Source organism: Babylonia areolata, chromosome 7 (assembly GCF_041734735.1).
Source record: "Babylonia areolata isolate BAREFJ2019XMU chromosome 7, ASM4173473v1, whole genome shotgun sequence".
Classification (NCBI taxonomy): Eukaryota; Metazoa; Mollusca; class Gastropoda; order Neogastropoda; family Buccinidae; genus Babylonia; species Babylonia areolata.
In genome coordinates this window covers 11,632,691-11,655,201 of record NC_134882.1, presented here as the reverse complement: position 1 = coordinate 11,655,201, position 22,511 = coordinate 11,632,691, and the positions used below count along the sequence as shown (strand labels likewise).

The window sequence follows — 22,511 nt, the reverse complement described above, 5'->3', positions numbered from 1 at the left end:
TTAACCATTCGGCTATTGCGCCCGTCACCAAGTTGACATATGGTGAAGGTTTTCTAATAGTAGTAAACAGAATCCTTCTTTTAGCTAATCATGAAACAATAGTGCAAATACATATTACTTGTTGGGCACTGATTCTTTTTGCTAAATAAAAACAAAAGTATCCAAAAAGAAAAGAAAATGGAGTCAGGGGTTTTCAATGAGAAGTGGCCACGGGCCGTCGTAGAAGTGAGATTCATGGTCTTAGTGGTATGCCACAAGATCTAGCATTCCACAGAGATGGTTCCATCACTCTTCGTTTCCTTCCAGAGTTTCTGGCTAAGAACCAAGACCCCGAGGTCCCTTCCCCCTCTCTGAGGGTCAGACCTTTGTCGGATATTCTGGCACAAGATGATGAAGATAGGCATCTCTGCCCCGTTCGGTGCCTCAAATACTATTGCAATAGGTCTCGCCATAGGCGTTCTTCTCAGAGGCGCCTTCTCATCTCCCTCAATGAGAATTACAAGAAAGATATTGCTGCAGGCACCATTTCCCGCTGGGTTTCCCAAGTCATTCGTAGAGCCTACTCTCATGCACACAAGGATCTCAGTTGTCTTAATCCCAGAACACACGAAGTGCGGGCCATAGCTACTTCGGCTGCTTTCCAGCACTCGGTACCACTGCAGCATGTCTTGGAGGCAGCCTTCTGGCGGTCGGAGAATCCCTTCATCAACTTCTACCTCCGGGATTTCCGTATGACCAGGGCTGACGGTTCCAAGGGGATTTCCTTTGTCGCGGCTAACACTGCCGTCTCAGTTTCAAGGGCTCCCCATACGAACCAGTAGGCGTTGCCCTCCTCCATTTGCTTTAAATTCTGCATCAGTTTGACATGGTACAGTATATGACACCAAAAGGAGGAGTTTGTATTATACTCCATGTTTGGTGTTTACATATACTTACCATGTCAATCTCGAATGCCCGCCCGTCCGTCCCTGCGTCTCCGCCGTGGTTCTCATGGGGCATTTTCATTCATGGCCACGGAATGATTCAGCGCTTATAGCTGTTAGAGGCGTTTGATTGGCTAAGAGCGGGCCAGACTAAGAGGGGCGTCTTTTCACTGTTAGCCGCGCGAAATTTGGCCAAACAGAGCAAACCATAGGCCTAGTTTGCATCAGTTTGACATGGTAAGTATATGTAAACACCAAACATGGAGTATAATACAAACTCCTCCTTTTGATGTCAGTTCACATGTTTCATTTAACATAGTCTGAATGTGTTTCCAAAAACACTGCGTAACTTGGCATTTCCAAAACATATGATCAATACTGTCTTTTTTTCAGTATTACAAAAATTACTGTTGTGTTATTGTCATTCATTATTCAGATTTCTTTTATGATTACATATGTTCCCAAAATTCTGTGGATTATTCTAATCTGAAGCAATTTTAATTTAATATCTTTAATTTGTTTTATATTAAGGAAACATTCTTTCCATTTGATTTCTTGCAGTAATTTTTCTTCCCACTTCCTACAACATTTAGGCTCTGGTCCACTGTCACACATGATGTTGTGATACAGTTGTGTTCCTTTTTTAACAGAATGTAGTGTTTGCAATGCAGAGTTTTTCTCTGCTATGGTGTTAACGTTTATAGGTATGTTACACTTTTGTATGAAATTTTTAACTGACATTTTTATTCCAGTAAAGGTCACAAAATCAATTGTTAAATCATATTTTTGTCTGGATTCTGTAAAAGATAAAAATCGTCCATTCTCTGCAATAAAGTCCGCAACTTTTTAAATGCCTTTTTCAATCCAGTTTTTGAAAGAGAAAATACAAGAAATGACCAACTCTTATTCTTTTGTTAAAGAGGATGGGTTCAGCAAGCATCTGACTAGGATTCTGTATTTCAGTTTATAATAGAATTTATCATATGCATTAAGAATTTCTGTCCAAAATTTATTTTTTGTTTTATATATTCCTAATATCTTTGGTCCATACTTTTCCTTATTATCAGTAAGATAATAATTCTCTAATGCTATGTTTTTCCATTTATGGTTTGTCTCTTTAATTTTTCTAAGCCATGTAGTTTTAAAGAGTGCAAATATGTTTTCAATTCAGGAAAATTACACCACCGTTACTATATATTTTGTTACTGTTTTTCTGTTTATTCTGTCCTGTTTATTGTTCCATACGAAAATGTAGCACCTTTTTTGCAAATTGTCTATAAATTCACCAGGAGGATTAAGAAGCAATAACCATAAATAGATTAGGATGACAGGATAAGTGATTTAAGAACTGCAACTCTGCCAAGTGGTGTTATTTGTCGTCTCGTCCATATCTTAAATAGTAATTTTATTTCTGTTAATTTTTCATTGTAATTCATGTTTTTGCAATCTTTTAGATTGCTAGTAAACCAAATACCAAACACTTTGCATCTAGGGGGATTCCATTCCATGCCAAGGTGTTGCATGTGTCTTGTCTTTGACCTCTTTTTGCATCCTAACCACACTGCACTTGTTTTTCCAGCATTCATGTGTAATCCAGATTTTGCTCCAAAATTCTTTATTTCTGATATACACATTTCAAATGATTATTTTATCATCTGCTAAAGTAAACTCTGTATCATCTGCATATTGGGATATTTTATGTTCAATATTATTTATTACAATGCCTTTAGTATCTTCATTTTCTCTAATCATTATTGCAAGAATTTCTACAGACAGAATAAAAAGATGAGGAGAGATTGGGTCACCTTGTCTACATCCTCTGTTGACAGAGAACCATGTGGATGCATGTCCATTAGTATTTGCAGTAGACTTAATATCAGTGTAAAAGGTACTAATCCAGTTGTTTATGCTTTCCCCAAAACCAAAAGCCTTCAATACCTTAAACATAAAGTTCCAATCTTGAGTCGAACGCCTTTTCAGAATCTATATTCAACAGCAGGCCGGGTAGATTCTTACAATTTAGGTATTCTATCAAATCATAAATCAATATAATATTGTCTCCTGTATACCTCCCAAGAACAAAACCAGTTTGATCATCATTAATCACAGTAGGTAATACAGTCTTTATTTGGTTCGCTGTACATGTTGATCCAATGTTATATACTGTATATAAGAGGGATATTGGTCTCCAGTCTCTTTTGTCTTCCCTTGCTTTGTCTCTTTTTGGAATACAAATTATAATGCCTTCTTTTTGTGTTGGAGTGAGTTCACCTTTTGAATATGCCATATTTAGAGCTCTGATCAGCACTTTTTTTTTTTTATTGTTGCTGTTATTGTTGCTGTCATTTGAATGTAGGTGATGAACAACTGGACAGTCATAATTTTTAGTTAACAATTGTTAACTGTGCAGTTCTGTGTTTGGCCCAAACCTGGACATTCACACTGGGGGAATTGATCTGATTTTTACCCATCATGAAAATGAGATTGCTCAATCTCAGGCCTACTTTGGCTGCTCTCAATGGTCCAATTACTGGTTACATTCAGGTCAGGAAAAGATTTGTGAAGGATGTGTGTGTGTGTGTGTGTGTGTGTGTGTGAGAGAGAGAGAGAAAGAGAGTATGCATGCATGCACCTGTGTATGTTTGCGTGTTTGTCTGTGTGTGTGCATGTGCATCTAAAGATACTCTTTTGTATATTGTGTGTGTGTGTTTGCGTGTGTGTGTGAGATCATCTACATTTTTTTTTTTTTAATAATGTATGTGTTTATATGCATGAGAGAAAGAGGAATGATCTGTCTTTGTTATATATGTATTTCTTATGATTTTTTTGTTCAGAATCATTCAACCATTAACAGCCTTATTCTCACTCCATGATCAACTGATACTGGCACAAGAACTTCTGAGAAAATGCAGTAGCTTTGTCTGTTCACAAGACATCTGTGCCTTAAGCCTATAAGGATAATATCTGTTCACAAGACATATGTACCTGAAGGATAATGTCTGTTTACGGGACATTTAATGTACCTGAACAATAATGTCTGTTTACTGAACATTTGTACCTGAAGGATAATGTCTGCTTACTGAACATTTGTACATGAAGGATATTGTCTGTTTTGGGGGCATCTGTATGTGAAAGATATAAGTCAGGTCAGGGGCATAGCCCTTGCTACTGGTACCATGTAGGTTAATGTCTGTTTATAGGATATCTGTACCTGAAGGATAATATCTAATCTGTTTATAGGATATCTGTACCTGAAGGATAATGTCTGTAACTGAACATCTGTACCTGAAGGATAATCTCTGTTTACTGAACATCTGTACCTGAAGGATAATGTTTGTTTATAGGACATCTGTACCTGAAGGATAATGTCTGTTTACAGGACATCTGTACCCAGAAAATGCAGTGGCTTTGTCTGTCTACAGGACACCTGTACCTGAAAGACGACACGGAGAAGATGTCAAAGTCCCTGAAGAACACGGTGTCTGTGAGCCAAATGCTGGACACTTACACCCCTAACCAGTTCCGAATGTTTTGTCTTCTCATGCACTATCGAAACCGTGAGTTCAGTTTGTAAAAAAACAAAGGACAACAATAATTGTTTGCCTTGAATTCAGTTTGTATTTAAAAAAAAAAAAAAAAAAGAAAAGAAAAGAAAAAAAAGGGCAAAAATAATTGAAATAATTGATTAACCCCTTGACTCCTGAACCTTGCTGAAATAAGATCAGCATGGCGTGAGTTTGAAGTGCAGTTGCTACTTTTATGTGTACTTTTCAATGGTGTAACTGATTTTTGCTGAACAAAAGAAAAGTAAAGCAGTCCCAAGAGGAAGGAGTCCAGATACAGAATGATGACTGACATCCTGACCTGTACGCTGTGTCTTATCTCAGTGAGCTGACAGCCCCTCACTGCCGAGCATACTCATCAGTAGGCAGTCAAGGGGTTAAGCTCTTTGTTTTTCTGTCTGTGTTAGAGTTCTTCTTCTTCTTCTTCTTCTTCTGCGTTTGGGGGCTGCAACTCCCACGTTCACTTGTATGCACACGAGTGGGCTTTTACGTGTATGACCATTTTTACCCCGCCATGTAGGCAGCCATACTCCGTTTTCGGGGGTGTGCATGCTGGGTATGTTCTTGTTTCCATAACCCACCGAACGCTGACATGGATTACAGGATCTTTAACGTGCGTTTTTGATCTTCTGCTTGCATATACACACAAAGGGAGTTCAGGCACTAGCAGGTCTGCACATATGTTGACCTGGGAGATCATAAAAATCTCCACCTTTTACCCACCAGGCGCCATCACTGTGATTCGAACCCGGGACCCTCAGATTGACAGTCCAACACTTTAACCACTCGGCTATTGCGCCCGTCTGTGTTAAAGTTGTAAATTTTAAGTTTTTGTAGTTCTAGATGTTTTGGATAGTTTGCTTCATTCCTTCAGTGTTTGGGGTAGTTTAATTCATGTCTCCTCCTTGTTTAAACAGTTCTGCTATGATAGACTACTGAAGACTAAGGCTGCAGCTATTGAAAAACTATTTTATTAGGTAGGCAGTCTGAAACTAGACATACCAGCTGTTGCACTGCAGTGATTAGCTTTCTTTCTAGATTCACAGTTCAGATTGTTCTTCTTAGATGATGTAAGAAAATTAGTAACAGGTTTGCCAGTAGGTAATATCATGCATTTGCTGTTTCAGCCATCGAGTTTAGCAAGGAGACGATGGAGAAGGCTGTGGTTGTGATGACGCAGCTGAACAGTCTGGTAACGCAGTGTGATGCCTACGTTCAAGGTCGATTTGATTGTCCTGATATCTCGCAGCCTGATCTGTATGCCAGGTATGTGTTGAAGTAAACAGAGATGGCTGATATCAGTGCATAAAAGAAAATCGCAGAGGGAGTAAAAGCACTATTGTTTTCCCTCATTATTTTTCTTGTAATTTAGGTAATAATTGCATTGGGATGATTCTAAAAAGAAAACAGTTGCATTGCTATTTTAGTTCTGTGAGTGTGTGAATGTGTTTGTGTGTGTTTCTATTTTGTGTGCATGTGTGTGTACATGATTTTGTAAATTAGTCTATGCTGATGTATGCTTTGTGTTTGTGTTCTTTCACCTTTTATTTTCCATGATATTATTTTTACTTGCATTTTATTTTGCTTTTGTTTGACATTATCATGCATCAAGTTGCTATACTAGGTTGACTGCTGTTCAATTTGCTTTATATCTGGTTTCATGGATGTGCTAACCGAATTGCTTTCTATCTGATTCCATTGATGTATTTATCAAGTTGCTTTCTATCTGATTCCATTGATGTATTTATCAAGTTGCTTTCTATCTGATTCCATTGATGTATTTATCAAGTTGCTTTCTATCTGATTCCATTGGTGTATTTATCAAGTTGCTTTCTATCTGATTCCATTGATGTATTTATCAAGTTGCTTTCTGTCTGATTCCATTGATGTATTTATCAAGTTGCTTTCTGTCTGATTCCATTGATGTATTTATCAAGTTGCTTTCTATCTGATTCCATTGGTGTATTTATCAAGTTGCTTTCTATCTGATTCCATTGATGTATTTATCAAGTTGCTTTCTATCTGATTAAGGATACACCAAACCAGAGAGAGTGCGGAGAGGGCCTTTGCGGATGACTTCAACACGCCACGGGCTATGGAGGCAGTCCTGAGTCTGATGAAATACGTCAATCAGCTGATGGGCCACAAAACGGAGGTCTGGGAACAGTTTTTAACTCATTCAACTCTGGGCAGTTTACAGTCTCGGCAGTCTTCCTTGCCATTTCGATGATGGAAAAATTAGAAAAAAACACTAAAAATCGACCAGTTTTTCCTTCATATTGACATGTGTTGACAAAGCCAGAAATACTGTAGAATTTAGGTCCCTTTGCTTGCAGTCTGTGCATATGGAGGATAAGAACATGGAAACTAGTTTTAACTCACTCTGGACGAATAGTTCTTTCCCTTGCTTTTCCCAAAAGACGACCCATTTGTTAGGGTTAGGAAAAAAATCACAAAAAATACAAAACATAAAGTAACTAAATGAAACTCACTTTACTTGACCCACTGACCCCTGTCCTCACGTTGGGTGAATGCCCACCCCTCTCCCTCTTCACTGCTGTCAGAAGGTGAGTCACTATCAGTAACTTCTTGCTGGTTGCTTTCTTCACTGCAGATACTTCATTAAACGTCTTCATCATCCTCGTCGATATCGAAACCTTCAGTTTGAAGCATTTCAATCACTTCAGCAGCAGTAAAAGCTGCTGTCATGATCTAGTTTGCTAAAAAAAATTTCCACTTGTATTGCCTGCAACGCAGTTTTCGATACGTATGCAGATTAGTTTGTCGTGTGGGGTCCTGAACTCACTGGCTCACTGTGGAGTGTGTTGTTACGAAATCTCATGAAGAAACTTTCCATTGGACTGTTAACATGTTCACAATGCCTGGTGTAGCTGTGATTGTTATGCTACTCCATGAGGAAAACGTGAACAAATTTTAATTGTCAAAACCGTTACAGCGTTCCGTCATCTGGAACGCTACCTTTCGTCAGGAACGGTATAGCATTTCATCGTCCAGAGTGAGTTAATGAAGCAAATTTGACAGCCTAGCAATGCTCGGGGGCAGGGTTGAATGAGTTAAATAGAATATTTTTATTTTCTTTCGGAGGCATTGTGGCGGAATCGGATTTCTGATCCGTTGTTCACCAGTGATCAGGGTTCAAGGCCCCGTTTGGTGTTGTGGTCTTTGGAAAGGCACTTCACTCTGATTGGTGTTGTGGTCTTTGGAAAGGCGCTTCACTCTTTATGTGGATTGATGGCCTAGAGGTAACGCGTCCGCCTAGGAAGCGAGAGAATCTGAGCGCGGCGCTGGTTCGAATCACAGCTCGGCCACCCGATATTTTCTCCCCATCCACTAGGCCTCGAGTGGTGGTCTGGACGCTAGTCATTCGGATGAGAAGATAAACCGAGGTCCCGTGTGCAGCATGCACTTAGCGCACGTAAAAGAACCCACGGCAACAAAAGGGTTGTTCCTGGCAAAATTCTGTAGAAAAATCCACTTCGACAGGAAAAACAACTCAAACTGCACGCAGGGAAAAAAAAAAAAGAAAAAAAAAGGGTGGCGCTGTAGTGTAGCGACGCGCTCTCCCTGGGGAGAGCAGCTCGAATTTCACACAGAAAAATCTGTTCTGATAAAAAGAAATACAAATACAAATACTCTGATTGGTGTTGTGGTCTTTGGAAAGGCACTTCACTCTGATTGGTGTTGTGGTCTTTGGAAAGGCGCTTCACTCTGATTTTCTTCACTACACACACACACGTGTGAATAGGTAATGACCAAAGTTGGGGAAGGTTCAAACAGTGGAAGGAGAGGAGTAGGTCCCACCGATGTTGAGACAAAACGTGAAAGATGTTTCCTGAATCTACATTTCAGAATAAGACTGCTTTTCACTGTATGTTTACTGGCAACAGATCTGTTTGGGTTAGTTGGGGGTTTTTTGTTTTTGTTTTTTTGTCATGGATTTTAACTTTGTGAAAGTTACAGTTTCCATATGTGTGTGTACGTGTGAAGGCATGCTTCCATGCATGTGTGTCTGTGTGTATGTGTATGTGTGTGTGTGTGTATGTGTATGTTTCTTTATGGCTGTCCTTTGGAGTGAAAGCAAAGCAGAATGTTAAACAAATATAAGAACTGCACATTTTGTCGTGTGGCCTCAGCCCGCTGGAGGCCCCAGGAGTGCAGCAGCAGTGGCAGCAGCCTCTGTCTACATCCGCCGTGTGCTGAAACAGCTTGGTCTGGACCTGGGGCGCAAGAAGGTCAGTGTTCCTTCTTTTGACGGGGTCCCTTTTGGTGAGCTGACTCACTCTTCAATTTATTTTCCACTTTGAAAGCAGGCATTCCCCTGAAAATGGAGTGTGACTGCCTAATGGTAGGGGAAGAAATCGTTGTACCTGAAAATCTCACTCATGAATGTGGGTATTTTTCTTTTGACAGGTTCTCTTTTGATGAGTTAGCTCACTCTTCAGTTTATTTTGCACTTTGAAAGCAGGCATTCCCCTGAAAAAAGGAGTGTAGCCACCTACATGGTGGGGGGTAGAAACGGTCATTCATACTGAAGCCCACTTGTGTGTACGAGTGAATGTGGGTTTCACAGCCCATGAATGAAGAAGAAGAAAGCAGGCATGTTGGTATTGGCAAGCCAATGTCTGGCAAAGGTAGGCACTAAGCATTTCCTCTTTGAAAGCAGGCATGTTAATATTGGTATGCCAGTGTCTGACTGTTTGTAGGCGATAAGCATCTAAGTGAGTACTGATTTTGTTTTGACTCCCATTAAAACTAAAAATGGAGCAATGATTCCTATCCAGGATCAGAATGGAGCATTAATCAAGTATGCACTCACTCTCTGTGAATTTATCATGATATTCTTAAAGTCAGTGGTCCTTGAGGAAACTTAGTATTTCCTGCTGAAAATGACTATTTCAGTGTGCCATGACTTAACACAGTCAGTCGCTGTGGTCACTTCATAATTTGATTTCCTGCTGAAAATGACTATTTCAGTGTGACATGATACAGTCAGTCGCTGTGGAAAACGACTATGACATTGGTATTTTTGGAGGCAGGGGGCTTAGTGTCTTTGGTTTTGTGTTACTTGGGGAGGGAAAAAAAAAAGTGACCAAAGAAGTGAAGGAGGACAGACAATAAGAAAACATGTCAGTGTTTTGACCTTTTGCAGATGGAGGAAGACACAGAAGCTCAGAGGCAGTTCCAGCTTGCCATGAACACCATGACCGATTTCCGCTCACACGTCCGCAACTTTGCTCTGAACACTGAACATGTGGCACAAGTCTTGGGTGCGTTGTTGCTTAAAACCAGAGATTGGTTGGTTCACTAAACCATTCACGGCTGTAGGTGACTTAAGTTTACTAGACAGTGCACCCCCATAGGCGACTTTAGCCGACATCGAGGGGTCATGTTAGAGAGACCATTGTCCACATTGTAACAAAGCTTGACAGCTACTGCCAGTTTCCCACCAGTAGAACAGTGACTAATCTTTATAATTATATTTAAATAATGTTTCTTAATTCTTTCTGTTTTTACATTAAGAATACTAGTTATTACCTGCAGTGTGTGGATGTATGTATGAAACGGTGTATGTGATATTTTTTTTACATTTGTATCTTCGTAATATTCGTAAAAGCTGTTGTTGACTTTTACAGTTATGGTCCCCATGTTGTTTACTTGTCTATGTTGTGATAATGCACCTGACCAAATTTCTCCAGTTGGAGATAATAAAGTTATTCTTATCTTATCTTATCTTATCTTTGCCCCCTGTTTGAGTTTGAAGTGACAGGCGCAATAGCCGTGTGGTTAAAGTGTTGGACTGTCAATCTGAGGGTCCCAGGTTTGAATCACGGTGATGGCGCCTGGTGGGTAAAGGGTGGAGATTTTTACGATCTCCCAGGTCAACATATGTGCAGACCTGCTAGTGCCTGAACCCCCTTCGTGTGTATATGCAAGCAGAAGATCAAATACGCACGTTAAAGATCCTGTAATCCATGTCAGCGTTCAGTGGGTTATGGAAACAAGAACATACCCAGCATGCACACCCCCGAAAACGGAGTATGGCTGCCTACATGGCGGGGTAAAAACGGTCATACACGTAAAAGCCCACTCGTGTGCATACGAGTGAACGCAGAAGAAGAGGAGTTTGAAGTGAAAAAGTCTGTTGTGTTGTTTTGACATGAACTGAAGCCTGTGACTAAGAGCATGGTATCTGACAGGAGGAGGAATTTTGTTTAATGTCCCGTCACACATATCGGTGATTGAAGACGTTTTGTTAAAGTATTTATGAATACATTTGAGTATTATCGGTTAGAAGGGGTGGGAGATGTGAATGAATGGAGGGTTGGGGGAAACTGGGCAAATGAGGGTGAAATGTGGGTGAAATTTGAAAAAAAAAATTTTTTAAATTTCTAAATACAATTACAGGAAATTACTTAAAGGACTTCATAAAAGAGAAGTCGTTAAAGTGACAAGCGAAACAACTGATAATGAATGCAAAAAGTCAAAAACATCAACGTTCTCAGTCACTTGTGAAGACACTTTTTCGTGTACATAAGGCTTCATCAAGCTACAGTCAAAAATTATATGCTCAGTTGTCAGGTTACTAAAGCATATGCACTTGACATTAGAACAATACTTGGTCTGTAATGAATTTGATAATATTTGTATTTGTATTTGTATTTCTTTTTATCACAACAGATTTCTCTGTGTGAAATTTGGGCTGCTCTCCCTGGGGAGAGCGCATCGCTACACTACAGCGCCACCCATTTTTTTGTATTTTTTCCTGCGTGCAGTTTGATTTGTTTTGCCTATCCAAGTGGATTTTTCTACCGAATTTTGCCAGGAACAACCCTTTTGTTGCCGTGGGTTCTTTTATGTGCGCTAAGTGCATGCTGCACTCGGGACCTCGGTTTATCGTCTCATCCGAATGACTCGCGTCCAGACCACCACTCAAGGTCTAGTGGAGGGAGAGAAAATATCGGCGGCCGAACCGTGATTCGAACCAGCGCACTCAGATTCTCTCGCTTCCTAGGCGGACGCGTTACCTCTAGGCCATCACTCCACATAGTCTGAGAGCTAAACTCAGAATAGGTGTGCGAATCGGACCAAAGTCTGGTATCTGACATATTTGGCACTGGGGAGCCTTTTTCACACAGAAACTTGGTGGTGAAAGAGTTAAGAAAGTTATTGCCTTTTTTTTTATTATCGAATCTGAATATTTGAATGGAATGAATGACAGAAAAATGAAGAGTCTAGACTGATTTGTTTCAGTGACAGAGCCATGACAGTAATGTCATTTCAGTGTTAAAAATGAAAATGAATAAAAACTTTTAGTAAGTATGTAAAGAACGAACTGGTTTGTACCAAGAACCATCTCTCTGTTCAAAAACAGCAAAAAAAAAAAAAAAGAGTCAGTTGAATGACCACAATGCGATGTGTGTTTGTTTGTGTGTATGGATCTTGAAATATAGAGAGGGATCATGTTTATGCAATAGAGAGGTATCGTGTTTATGCAATTCTTGATGTGTATTTGAGCAGACACAAACATTTCTTGTAAGAGGGAAAAACATTATTTCAGTGTTGTACTATGTCAAGCTATCTTGTTTCCCACAGGCCAGATTTTCTTGTATTTTTTATTTTTTTATGAGGACATTAAATTGATTTCATTGACTGATTGATTGATAAAGTCATTTTGTATTGATTGACCATCGTTTTGTGTGCTGTGCATCAGTACCCCCGATTTTCATTCATGGAATGACACAGCTTCCATGCATCCTCTGTCCCTCCTTATGCCCTGATGGTCTGAAAACTTTCAATCTTCCTCAGTGCAAAGCTTCTTGAATATATTATTGCCCCAGAACTGTTTGGAACCTCTGATTTGATACACACCACTCCAACACCACCCATGTCAGCTCACTTTGGATGCATGAAGAGTTGGAGAGGGAGAGAGTGGGGGGTAGGGAGGCAGGGGAGGGGTTTTGAGAAAGAGTGGTCATGAATGATTTTTCGTACGTTATTTGTGATAGTTTTCTTTCATGTAAAGCGCCGTGAGCTCTTAGAGAGAAAGGGCGCTGTATGAATGTACATTATTATTATGGTATTATTATTACATATTTACACAGAAAACTCAGTTGTGACAAAAAGTACTATACAGTACAATACAATACATTATTATTGTCATTATTATTCATACAAAAATAGTGCCAGTCTTTGGTTCCAGACTAAACTCTAAACACTTTACAAAAAAACAAATAGTTATTTGCAAACAGGCTGCCTACCTTGGGTTAAAGCGAATGATGTTAATTAGAATTTTTCATCAGAATTTTGCCAGGGACAATTGTTTTGGTGCTGAAGTTTCTTTTACATGCGCTAAGTACATGCTGTACACGGGTGCCTCAGTTTATTGTCTCAATACAAAAAAACCCCAAAAAAACAAAAACCAATACAATATATGACCATGTGAAAGAGTGCAATAGCCAAATGGTTAAAGCACTGGACTTTCAGTCTGAGGGTCCTGGGTTCGAATCTCGGTGCACCTGGTGGGTAAAGGGTGGAGATTTTTCTGATCTCCCAGGTCAACATATGTGCAGACCTGCTAGTGCCTGAACCCCCTTCGTGTGTATGCGCACGCAGAAGATCAAATACGCATGTTAAAGGTCCTGTAATCCATGTCAGCGTTCGGTGGGTTATGGAAACAAGAATATACCCAGCATGCACACCCCCCAAAACGGAATATGGCTCCCTACATGGCGGGGTAAATAAAAAACAAACAAATGGTCATACACGTAAAATGTTATATGTCTGTCTGAGTGTGTATGTGTGTGCGTCTGAAATCTGATTGAATGACACAGGAAACGAATGATGAGCGCCCAGTGGCAGCCGTCAGTCGGCTCTACCCAGGTAGGCAGCCTGTGGTGCAAATGACCCCGTGTATGTAAAGCGCTTAGAGCTTGGTCTCTGACCGAGGATAGGCGCTATAGAAGTATCCACATCAATCAATCAATCAAAGAGAACACTGTGTGCCATGTTCACAAGGATTTTCATTGTGCAGACAAACACAGCCCTGTTCCACCAGAGAATGTAACCAGACTCCGTAAGGATCTGTATGCCCCCCTGCTGGATGCTTGTGATGGTGTTCGTGAGCAGCTGGCCTCAGCCAACATTCAGATAAAGGTATTTCAAGTGTACTGCATCTGGGGAAAAAAAATTACTGTAATGTTCAAGGCTTTGGAATTGCTGTTGTCTGTGTTTTTGTGGATTGTTTAGTTCAATTCAGTTACTCGAGGAGGCGACACTGCATTTGGACAAACCCATTTACATAAGATTACTGTAATGTTCAAGACTTTGGCATTGTTGTTGTCTTTACCCCTGATAATAAAGTATGGCTGCCTACATGGTGGGGTAAAAACTGTCATGCATGTAAAAGCCCACTCGTGAACATATAAGTGAACGCGGGAGTTGCAGCCCACAAACGAAAAAAAGTTGTTGTGTTTGTGCTTTTGTGGATCATTCAGTTCAATTCAGTTACTATAGGAGGTGTCACTGCATTTGGACAAATCCATATATGCTACACCACATTTGTTAAGCAGATGCCTGGCCAGCAGCATAACCCAGTGCACTTAGTCAGGCCTTGTGGATTGCTTATGTGCTTTTGATAAAAATAAAATTTGCATGAAATATCTAACGTCTGTCATCCCCTTCTCTCCCGGTAAAAAGATAATGTGCTTCAAGTCATTGATTGTTTAACCCATTTCATACATGGTCAGCTGACTGCCATACTGCCAGTTGCATGAAAGTATATGCTGCAGTAGTGTTGTGTATGATTCATGTTAGTTTGTATGAAGCTTTTTTCCTCATTAAGTCTTTCTCTCTTGACTTATAGAAAATGTTTCCAGTGTTGATAAAATTTAATGTGTATGTGTATGAAAGTAAATGTTGCAGTGATATTGTCTATCAGCATGTCAGTCTGTATAATGCATTTTTTCTCATTGTTTGAATCTTTGTCTGCAGAATATATGTTTCTTGTAATTGTAAATGTGTATGTGTATCTGGTTGTGTTCAAATGGTCATGTGCAAGGTGCACTTGTATTGCAGTTTTAAAAGGATATTTCTGAACAGGCTTCTCAACAGTGCGACAAATGTCTCTCCCCAAGATGTTTCTGAACAGGTTTCTCAGCAGTGTGGCAAGTGTCTCTCCACAAGATGTTTCTGAACAGGTTTCTCAACAGTGCGACAAGTGTCTCTCCCCAAGATGTTTCTGAACAGGTTTCTCAGCAGTGTGGCAAGTGTCTCTCCACAAGATGTTTCTGAACAGGTTTCTCAACAGTGTGGCAAGTGTCTCTCCACAAAATGTTTCTGAACAGGTTTCTCAACAGTGCGAGTAATGTCTCTCCACAAGATGTTTCTGAACAGGTTTCTCAGCAGTGTGGCAAGCGTCTCTCCACAAGATGTTTCTGAACAGATTACTCAACAGTGTAGCAAGTGTCTCTCCACAAGATGTTTCTGATCAGATTGTGTCTCTCCACAAGATGTTTCTGAACGGGTTTCTCAACAGTGACAAATGTCTCTCCACAAGATGTTTCTGAATAGGTTTCTCAACAGTGCGACAAATGTCTCTCCACAAAATGTTTCTGAACAGGTTTCTCAACAGTTTGGCAAGTTTCTCTCCACAAGATGTTTCTGAACAGGTTTCTGAACAGTGTGGCAAGTTTCTCTCCACAAGATGTTTCTGAACAGGTTTCTCAACAGTGTAGCAAGTTTCTCTCCACAAGATGTTTCTGAACAGGTTTCTCAACAATGTGGCAAGTGTCTCTCCCCAAGATGTTTCTGAACAGGTTTCTCAACAGTGCGACAAATGTCTCTCCACAAAATGTTTCTGAACAGGTTTCTCAACAGTTTGGCAAGTGTCTCTCCACAAGATGTTTCTGAACAGGTTTCTCAACAGTGTGGCAAGTGTCTCTCCACAAGATATTTCTGAACAGGTTTCTCAACAGTGCGACAAATGTCTCTCCACAAGATGTTTCTGAACAGGTTTCTCAACAATGTGGCAAGTGTGTCTCCACAAAATGTTTCTGAATAGGTTTCTCAACAATGTGGCAAGTTTCTCTCCACAAAATGTTTCTGAACAGGTTTCTCAACAGTGTGGCAAGTATCTTTCCACAAGATATTTCTGAATAGTTTTCTCAGCAGTGCGACAAATGTCTCTCCACAAGATGTTTCAGAACAGATTTCTCAACAGTGTGGCAAGTGTCTCTCCACAAGATATTTCTGAACAGGTTTCTCAATAGTGCGACAAATTTCTCTCCACAAGATATTTCTGAACAGGTTTCTCAACAGTGCGACAAATGTCTCTCCACAAGATATTTCTGAACAGGTTTCTCAACAGTGCGACAAATGTCTCTCCACAAGATGTTTCTGAACAGATTTCTCAACAATGTGGCAAGTGTCTCTCCACAAGATGTTTCTGAACAGGTTTCTCAATAGTGTGGCAAGTGTCTCTCCACAAGATATTTCTGAATAGGTTTCTCAACAGTGCGACAAATGTCTCGCCACAAGATGTTTCTGAACAGGTTTCTCAACAGTGTGGCAAGTGTGTCTCCACAAAATGTTTCTGAATAGGTTTCTCAACAATGTGGCAAGTTTCTCTCCACAAAATGTTTCTGAACAGGTTTCTCAACAGTGTGGCAAGTATCTTTCCACAAGATATTTCTGAATAGTTTTCTCAGCAGTGCGACAAATGTCTCTCCACAAGATGTTTCTGAACAGATTTCTCAACAGTGTGGCAAGTGTCTCTCCACAAGATATTTCTGAACAGGTTTCTCAACAGTGCGACAAATTTCTCTCCACAAGATATTTCTGAATAGGTTTCTCAGCAGTGCGACAAATGTCTCTCCACAAGATGTTTCTGAACAGATTTCTCAACAGTGTGGCAAGTGTCTCTCCACAAGATATTTCTGAACAGGTTTCTCAACAGTGCGACAAATTTCTCTCCACAAGATATTTCTGAACAGGTTTCTCAACAGTGCGACAAATGTCTCTCCACAAGATGTTTCTGAACAGGTTTCTCAACAGTGTGGCAAGTGTCTCTTCACAAGATATTTCTGAACAGGTTTCTCAACAGTGCGACAAATGTCTCTCCACAAGATGTTTCTGAACAGGTTTCTCAACAATGTGGCAAGTGTCTCTCCACAAGATGTTTCTGAACAGGTTTCTCAACAGTGTGGCAAGTGTCTCTCCACAAGATGTTTCTGAACAGGTTTCTCAATAGTGTGGCAAGTGTCTCTCCACAAGATGTTTCTGAACAGGTTTCTCAACAGTGTGGCAAGTGTCTGTCCACAAGATGTTTCTGAACAGGTTTCTCAACAGTGTGGCAAGTGTCTCTTCACAAGATATTTCTGAACAGGTTTCTCAACAGTGCGACAAATGTCTCTCCACAAGATGTTTCTGAACAGGTTTCTCAACAATGTGGCAAGTGTCTCTCCACAAGATGTTTCTGAATGTTTCTGAACAGGTTTCTCAATAGTGTGGCAAGTGTCTCTCCACAAGATGTTTCTGAACAGGTTTCTCAACAGTGTGGCAAGTGTCTCTCCACAAGATGTTTCTGAACAGGTTTCTCAAAATGTGGCAAGTGTCTCTCCACAAGATGTTTCTGAACAGGTTTCTCAACAGTGTGGCAAGTGTCTCTCCACAAGATATTTCTGAATAGGTTTCTCAACAGTGCGACAAATGTCTCTCCACAAGATGTTTCTGAACAGGTTTCTCAACAATGTGGCCAGTGTCTCTCCACAAGATGTTTCTGAACAAGTTTCTCAACAATGTGGCAAGTTTCTCTCCACAAAATGTTTCTGAACAGGTTTCTCAACTGTGTGGCAAGTATCTTTCCACAAGATATTTCTGAATAGTTTTCTCAGCAGTGCGACAAATGTCTCTCCACAAGATGTTTCTGAACAGATTTCTCAACAGTGCGACAAATTTCTCTCCACAAGATATTTCTGAACAGGTTTCTCAGCAGTGCGACAAATGTCTGTCCACAAGATGTTTCTGAACAGATTTCTCAACAGTGTGGCAAGTGTCTCTTCACAAGATATTTCTGAACAGGTTTCTCAACAGTGCGACAAATGTCTCTCCACAAGATGTTTCTGAACAGGTTTCTCAACAGTGTGGCAAGTGTCTCTCCACAAGATGTTTCTGAACAGGTTTCTCAATAGTGTGGCAAGTGTCTCTCCACAAGATGTTTCTGAATAGGTTTCTCAACAGTGCGACAAATTTCTCTCCACAAGATATTTCTGAATAGGTTTCTCAGCAGTGCGACAAATGTCTCTCCACAAGATGTTTCTGAACAGATTTCTCAACAGTGTGGCAAGTGTCTCTCCACAAGATATTTCTGAACAGGTTTCTCAACAGTGCGACAAATTTCTCTCCACAAGATATTTCTGAACAGGTTTCTCAACAGTGCGACAAATGTCTCTCCACAAGATGTTTCTGAACAGGTTTCTCAACAGTGTGGCAAGTGTCTCTTCACAAGATATTTCTGAATAGGTTTCTCAACAGTGCGACAAATGTCTCTCCACAAGATGTTTCTGAACAGGTTTCTCAACAGTGTGGCAAGTGTCTCTCCACAAGATGTTTCTGAACAGGTTTCTCAACAGTGTGGCAAGTGTCTCTCCACAAGATGTTTCTGAACAGGTTTCTCAATAGTGTGGCAAGTGTCTCTCCACAAGATGTTTCTGAACAGGTTTCTCAACAGTGTGGCAAGTGTCTGTCCACAAGATGTTTCTGAACAGGTTTCTCAACAGTGTGGCAAGTGTCTCTTCACAAGATATTTCTGAACAGGTTTCTCAACAGTGCAACAAATGTCTCTCCACAAGATGTTTCTGAACAGGTTTCTCAACAATGTGGCAAGTGTCTCTCCACAAGATGTTTCTGAATGTTTCTGAACAGGTTTCTCAATAGTGTGGCAAGTGTCTCTCCACAAGATGTTTCTGAACAGGTTTCTCAACAGTGTGGCAAGTGTCTCTCCACAAGATGTTTCTGAACAGGTTTCTCAAAATGTGGCAAGTGTCTCTCCACAAGATGTTTCTGAACAGGTTTCTCAATAGTGTGGCAAGTGTCTCTCCACAAGATATTTCTGAATAGGTTTCTCAACAGTGCGACAAATGTCTCTCCACAAGATGTTTCTGAACAGGTTTCTCAACAATGTGGCCAGTGTCTCTCCACAAGATGTTTCTGAACAAGTTTCTCAACAATGTGGCAAGTTTCTCTCCACAAAATGTTTCTGAACAGGTTTCTCAACTGTGTGGCAAGTATCTTTCCACAAGATATTTCTGAATAGTTTTCTCAGCAGTGCGACAAATGTCTCTCCACAAGATGTTTCTGAACAGATTTCTCAACAGTGCGACAAATTTCTCTCCACAAGATATTTCTGAACAGGTTTCTCAGCAGTGCGACAAATGTCTGTCCACAAGATGTTTCTGAACAGATTTCTCAACAGTGTGGCAAGTGTCTCTTCACAAGATATTTCTGAACAGGTTTCTCAACAGTGCGACAAATGTCTCTCCACAAGATGTTTCTGAACAGGTTTCTCAACAATGTGGCAAGTGTCTCTCTGCCAGTGTGTGTTGTGGAAGGAGGAAGGTGGCAGAATACAATACAGTGTCCGTGAGGGTCTGGGTTTGTATCCCAGTCTCACCCATTCTCCCGACTGGAAAATCAAACTGTGCATCTTGTCATTCATATGAGTTGATAATCTGAGATCCTGTGTGCAGCACACACTTGACAAATTGAAAAAGAACCCACGGCAACCCAAGTGTTTTCTCTGACAAAATTCTGAAGAAGAAATCCACTCTGATAAGTAAACAAATGCTATACATGCATGTCCTCACGTTCTGACCGGTGCGTTGGGTTATGCTGCTGATCAGGCATCTGCATAGCAGTGTGGAAAAATGTGTATGGATTTTTTCTGAATGACGTGACGTCTCCTTGAGAAATTGAAACAAAAACTGTTGTGTTGTGCAGGATCTCAAGAACCAATCCACATGGAACGTGGAGGACCGAAAGAGAAGTGCATCCCTAACCTCCACCTGAACAGCTTACAGCGCCTAGTGCACCACATGTTCTGCTTGCCAAAAGTGTTTTCTTACCGTGAAAAAGACTTTCAATGGACACTTGATGATTCTTTAGGTCTAATGCGTTGTGCTGTGTGGTTGACCTATTTTGTTGCTGTTGTTTTTTTTCACTCTGTGATGACTGCATGGGAGAGACCTCAGGTGTCTGTCATGGACGTGTACATAGAATGGCAAGGTTGTCATTTGGCACTCTTGCAAAAAAAACAAAAAAAAAAACAAATCTTAAAATCTATATCATGCCTATGTTGATTATTTGAAGGTACAATTTTGTGTAGATAATGAGGAAATAACAGGCTTAGCTAGTGAGAGAATGTGGTAAGAAACTAGCGGATTGTCATTTAGAATTTATATACTTTTTTATTTCTTTTTTTTTTTATAAATCAAACTAAACTTGAAAAGATGGCATTAAATGTTAACCAGTTTGCTGTTGTAGAGACCATACTTTAATGTATAATGTAGTGTAGTTACTGTTTCACCTTTTCAATCCTTTAAGGCCTGCTTCTTCAGCCTTCCCTGCCTGGCATTTTTTGACCTGGCTGCATCATCGGGGACGGGTGCTTCACTTCAGGCACAAACTTATAGCAGTGGCTCAACCAGTTGCTACTAAACTTTACATAATGACTGAAATATGATTTGGACAAAAGTTGTTGAAGTTTCAAGATAAGAGGTGCAAAATTTTACTCGTAAATTTTAATCAAAAACAAAAAAAGTAGAATGTCAGCTTATGTCAGTGTTGAAGGTTGTGGGCTATCTTCTTGATTTGAATGTCTGCCATTGTCCAGACTGGTTGCTAATTTCGTCTCCTTCACTTTCCCAGGGATTATCAGATGGATTATAAGTACAATTTTTGTCATTATCTGGGTTGAATTTGCTGCAAGAGTCCATCATAATTTCATCTGGCACTTACTGTGCAGTAAGCCTTTGACGTTTTACCCTATCACTGCAGAAAACCAGAGAAAAACAACTAATCATTAGATTTTGCGGGGTGAAACATCATGTGTCAGAGAGGAAGAGAGCTAAGTTCGAGTTACTTCTCATACCTAGCAATTTAATGCATAATAATGAGCTGATGAACTGGTTTAAGTAAATGTGTTTCTTCACCCAACTGCTAGGTGGGCTCAGGGGAATGTGATCAGTGGCACCCGCCTTAGAGCCGGGCGCAGGGTTGAATGAGTTACATACTCAAACTTTATATTGTGATTTTCTGGTTCAGTAGATTGGTACTGATATCTTTGCAGTCTTGAGAAAATTATTTGTTCTGTATTTGAGGTAGGTCTGGTGACCCAGGTCTGGCTTAAGACCAATGCAACATCAAGACAGGTCTGCTCACAATGCACTCCCTAAAACTTTCATGTTAAGGTCGTCTTCTCATAATATCTGGCTCATGCAAAATTTTCTGCACAAACTTTCATACAAAATATTGACTGATTTTAGAACCATCATTTTGTAGTGAAAATACAGAGGATATATATTGCATTGTCTGATTGTGTATATGTTTTCAACCCAGTCAGGGCTTTCTTAATTTCTTATACAAACTCGAGAACAAATGTGCTCTGTATAAAGGTATATAGTTAATGTGTAAATAGGCGGAGTCTGTGAAATCACCCCAATTTGTTTGGCTGTCATTCTACTTGTGTGTATGTATGCATCCTTGTGTATGAGAGTGTCTGTGGTGAATTATTGCTAATTTCTCAACAACTATCTTTGTGGGCACCGAATTTAAGGTAGGAGGGGAAGGTGGACTGAGTTTCAATGGAAGAATAAAGGCCAGTGCCTGATGTTATTTTGTGACTGCAATCACTTGAATGTGCAATATATCACAGTTAATGTTAAGTTGGAATTGAATTTGTTTTATGGTTGCAAGGACATACCTCTGTAATATAACACAATAATTTAAGTTTGATTTTCTATTAGAAGAGAACCCCCGAAAACGGGGAATGGCTGCCTACATGGCGGGGTAAAAATGGTCATACACGTAAAAGCCCACTAGTGTATATACGAGTGGACGTGGGAGTTGCAGCCCACGAAAGAAGAAGAAAAAGATTAGAAGAGGGTATTAAAATAACTTATCTCCTGAAGTCTGTTGAAGTCATTCTCTGATAATCTCAGCAGCCTTCACCTCCATCTCTAAATTTTGACAGCCAGCTCAAACCAAGGATTGAAAGCATCAAGACGCCAATATAGTATATATAAGTAGCACTATCCCTTGACTAAAATTTAAAAGAAAAAGAAATGCTTTCTTCATACAGAAATGTCTGTTTGTGCTACCTACTAAGCATATTTTTTTCACTTTCAGGCCTTGCTTTGAACTACATTCACAAGATGTAATTGATAAAAGACTCAGCAGGATTTGGGAACTGCTTTAAAATGTAGAATCTGAGGAATCTATTAACCACCTTTTACTATTGAAGTAGGTCAAAACATAGACTGTACTTGATCATGGTAATGGAAGTTGAAGAGACAGAGTGGAAGCCAGTCATACTTTTGTTTCTTGAAATGTTGAATTTGAAAGTGCTGATAAATATGTGAACGTCTTCAATTTCAAGTCTATGCAGGCTTTCTAATACAAAAACAGCCCACATTTCTTTGATTTCTGAAAAAAACACAAATCATTTGATGCAACTGCTTCAGATGTTGGTATGTCACACACACACACACACACACACACAACAACAAAAACATTTATCCAACTCTTCAAGAACAATTACAACAAGAGAGGCAAGGCCTTCAAGACTCACTTGTGATAAATTACATCCCCTAGCATTAATTACAGAGTAATTTCCCTTCTTTACTATCTGCACCAAAACGTTTGCAAAATAAAAAAAAAAATTCCATGCTTAGCAAAAGAAGTTCCTGTTTGAACAAAAAATGATAATAATGACTCCTCTAGTTGTTGTGTC

The 22,511-nt window shown here is 40.0% G+C and overlaps 1 protein-coding gene across 1 annotated transcript in view; it reads left to right on the top strand.

Annotated features, from left to right (window-relative positions):
- Nucleotides 1-21,215, top strand: part of LOC143283705 (putative cysteine--tRNA ligase, mitochondrial) — a 29,752-nt gene extending 8,537 nt beyond the window's left edge. Inside the window, exons 6-13 of the mRNA XM_076589951.1 lie at nt 3,334-3,467; nt 4,346-4,480; nt 5,614-5,752; nt 6,518-6,641; nt 8,641-8,739; nt 9,657-9,774; nt 13,539-13,660; nt 19,502-21,215. Of these exons, the coding sequence (XP_076446066.1) occupies nt 3,334-3,467; nt 4,346-4,480; nt 5,614-5,752; nt 6,518-6,641; nt 8,641-8,739; nt 9,657-9,774; nt 13,539-13,660; nt 19,502-19,570 (940 nt within the window). The 3' untranslated portion in view covers nt 19,571-21,215. The remainder of the gene's footprint in view (nt 1-3,333; nt 3,468-4,345; nt 4,481-5,613; nt 5,753-6,517; nt 6,642-8,640; nt 8,740-9,656; nt 9,775-13,538; nt 13,661-19,501) is intronic.
- The last annotated feature ends 1,296 nt before the right edge of the window (nt 21,216-22,511 follow it).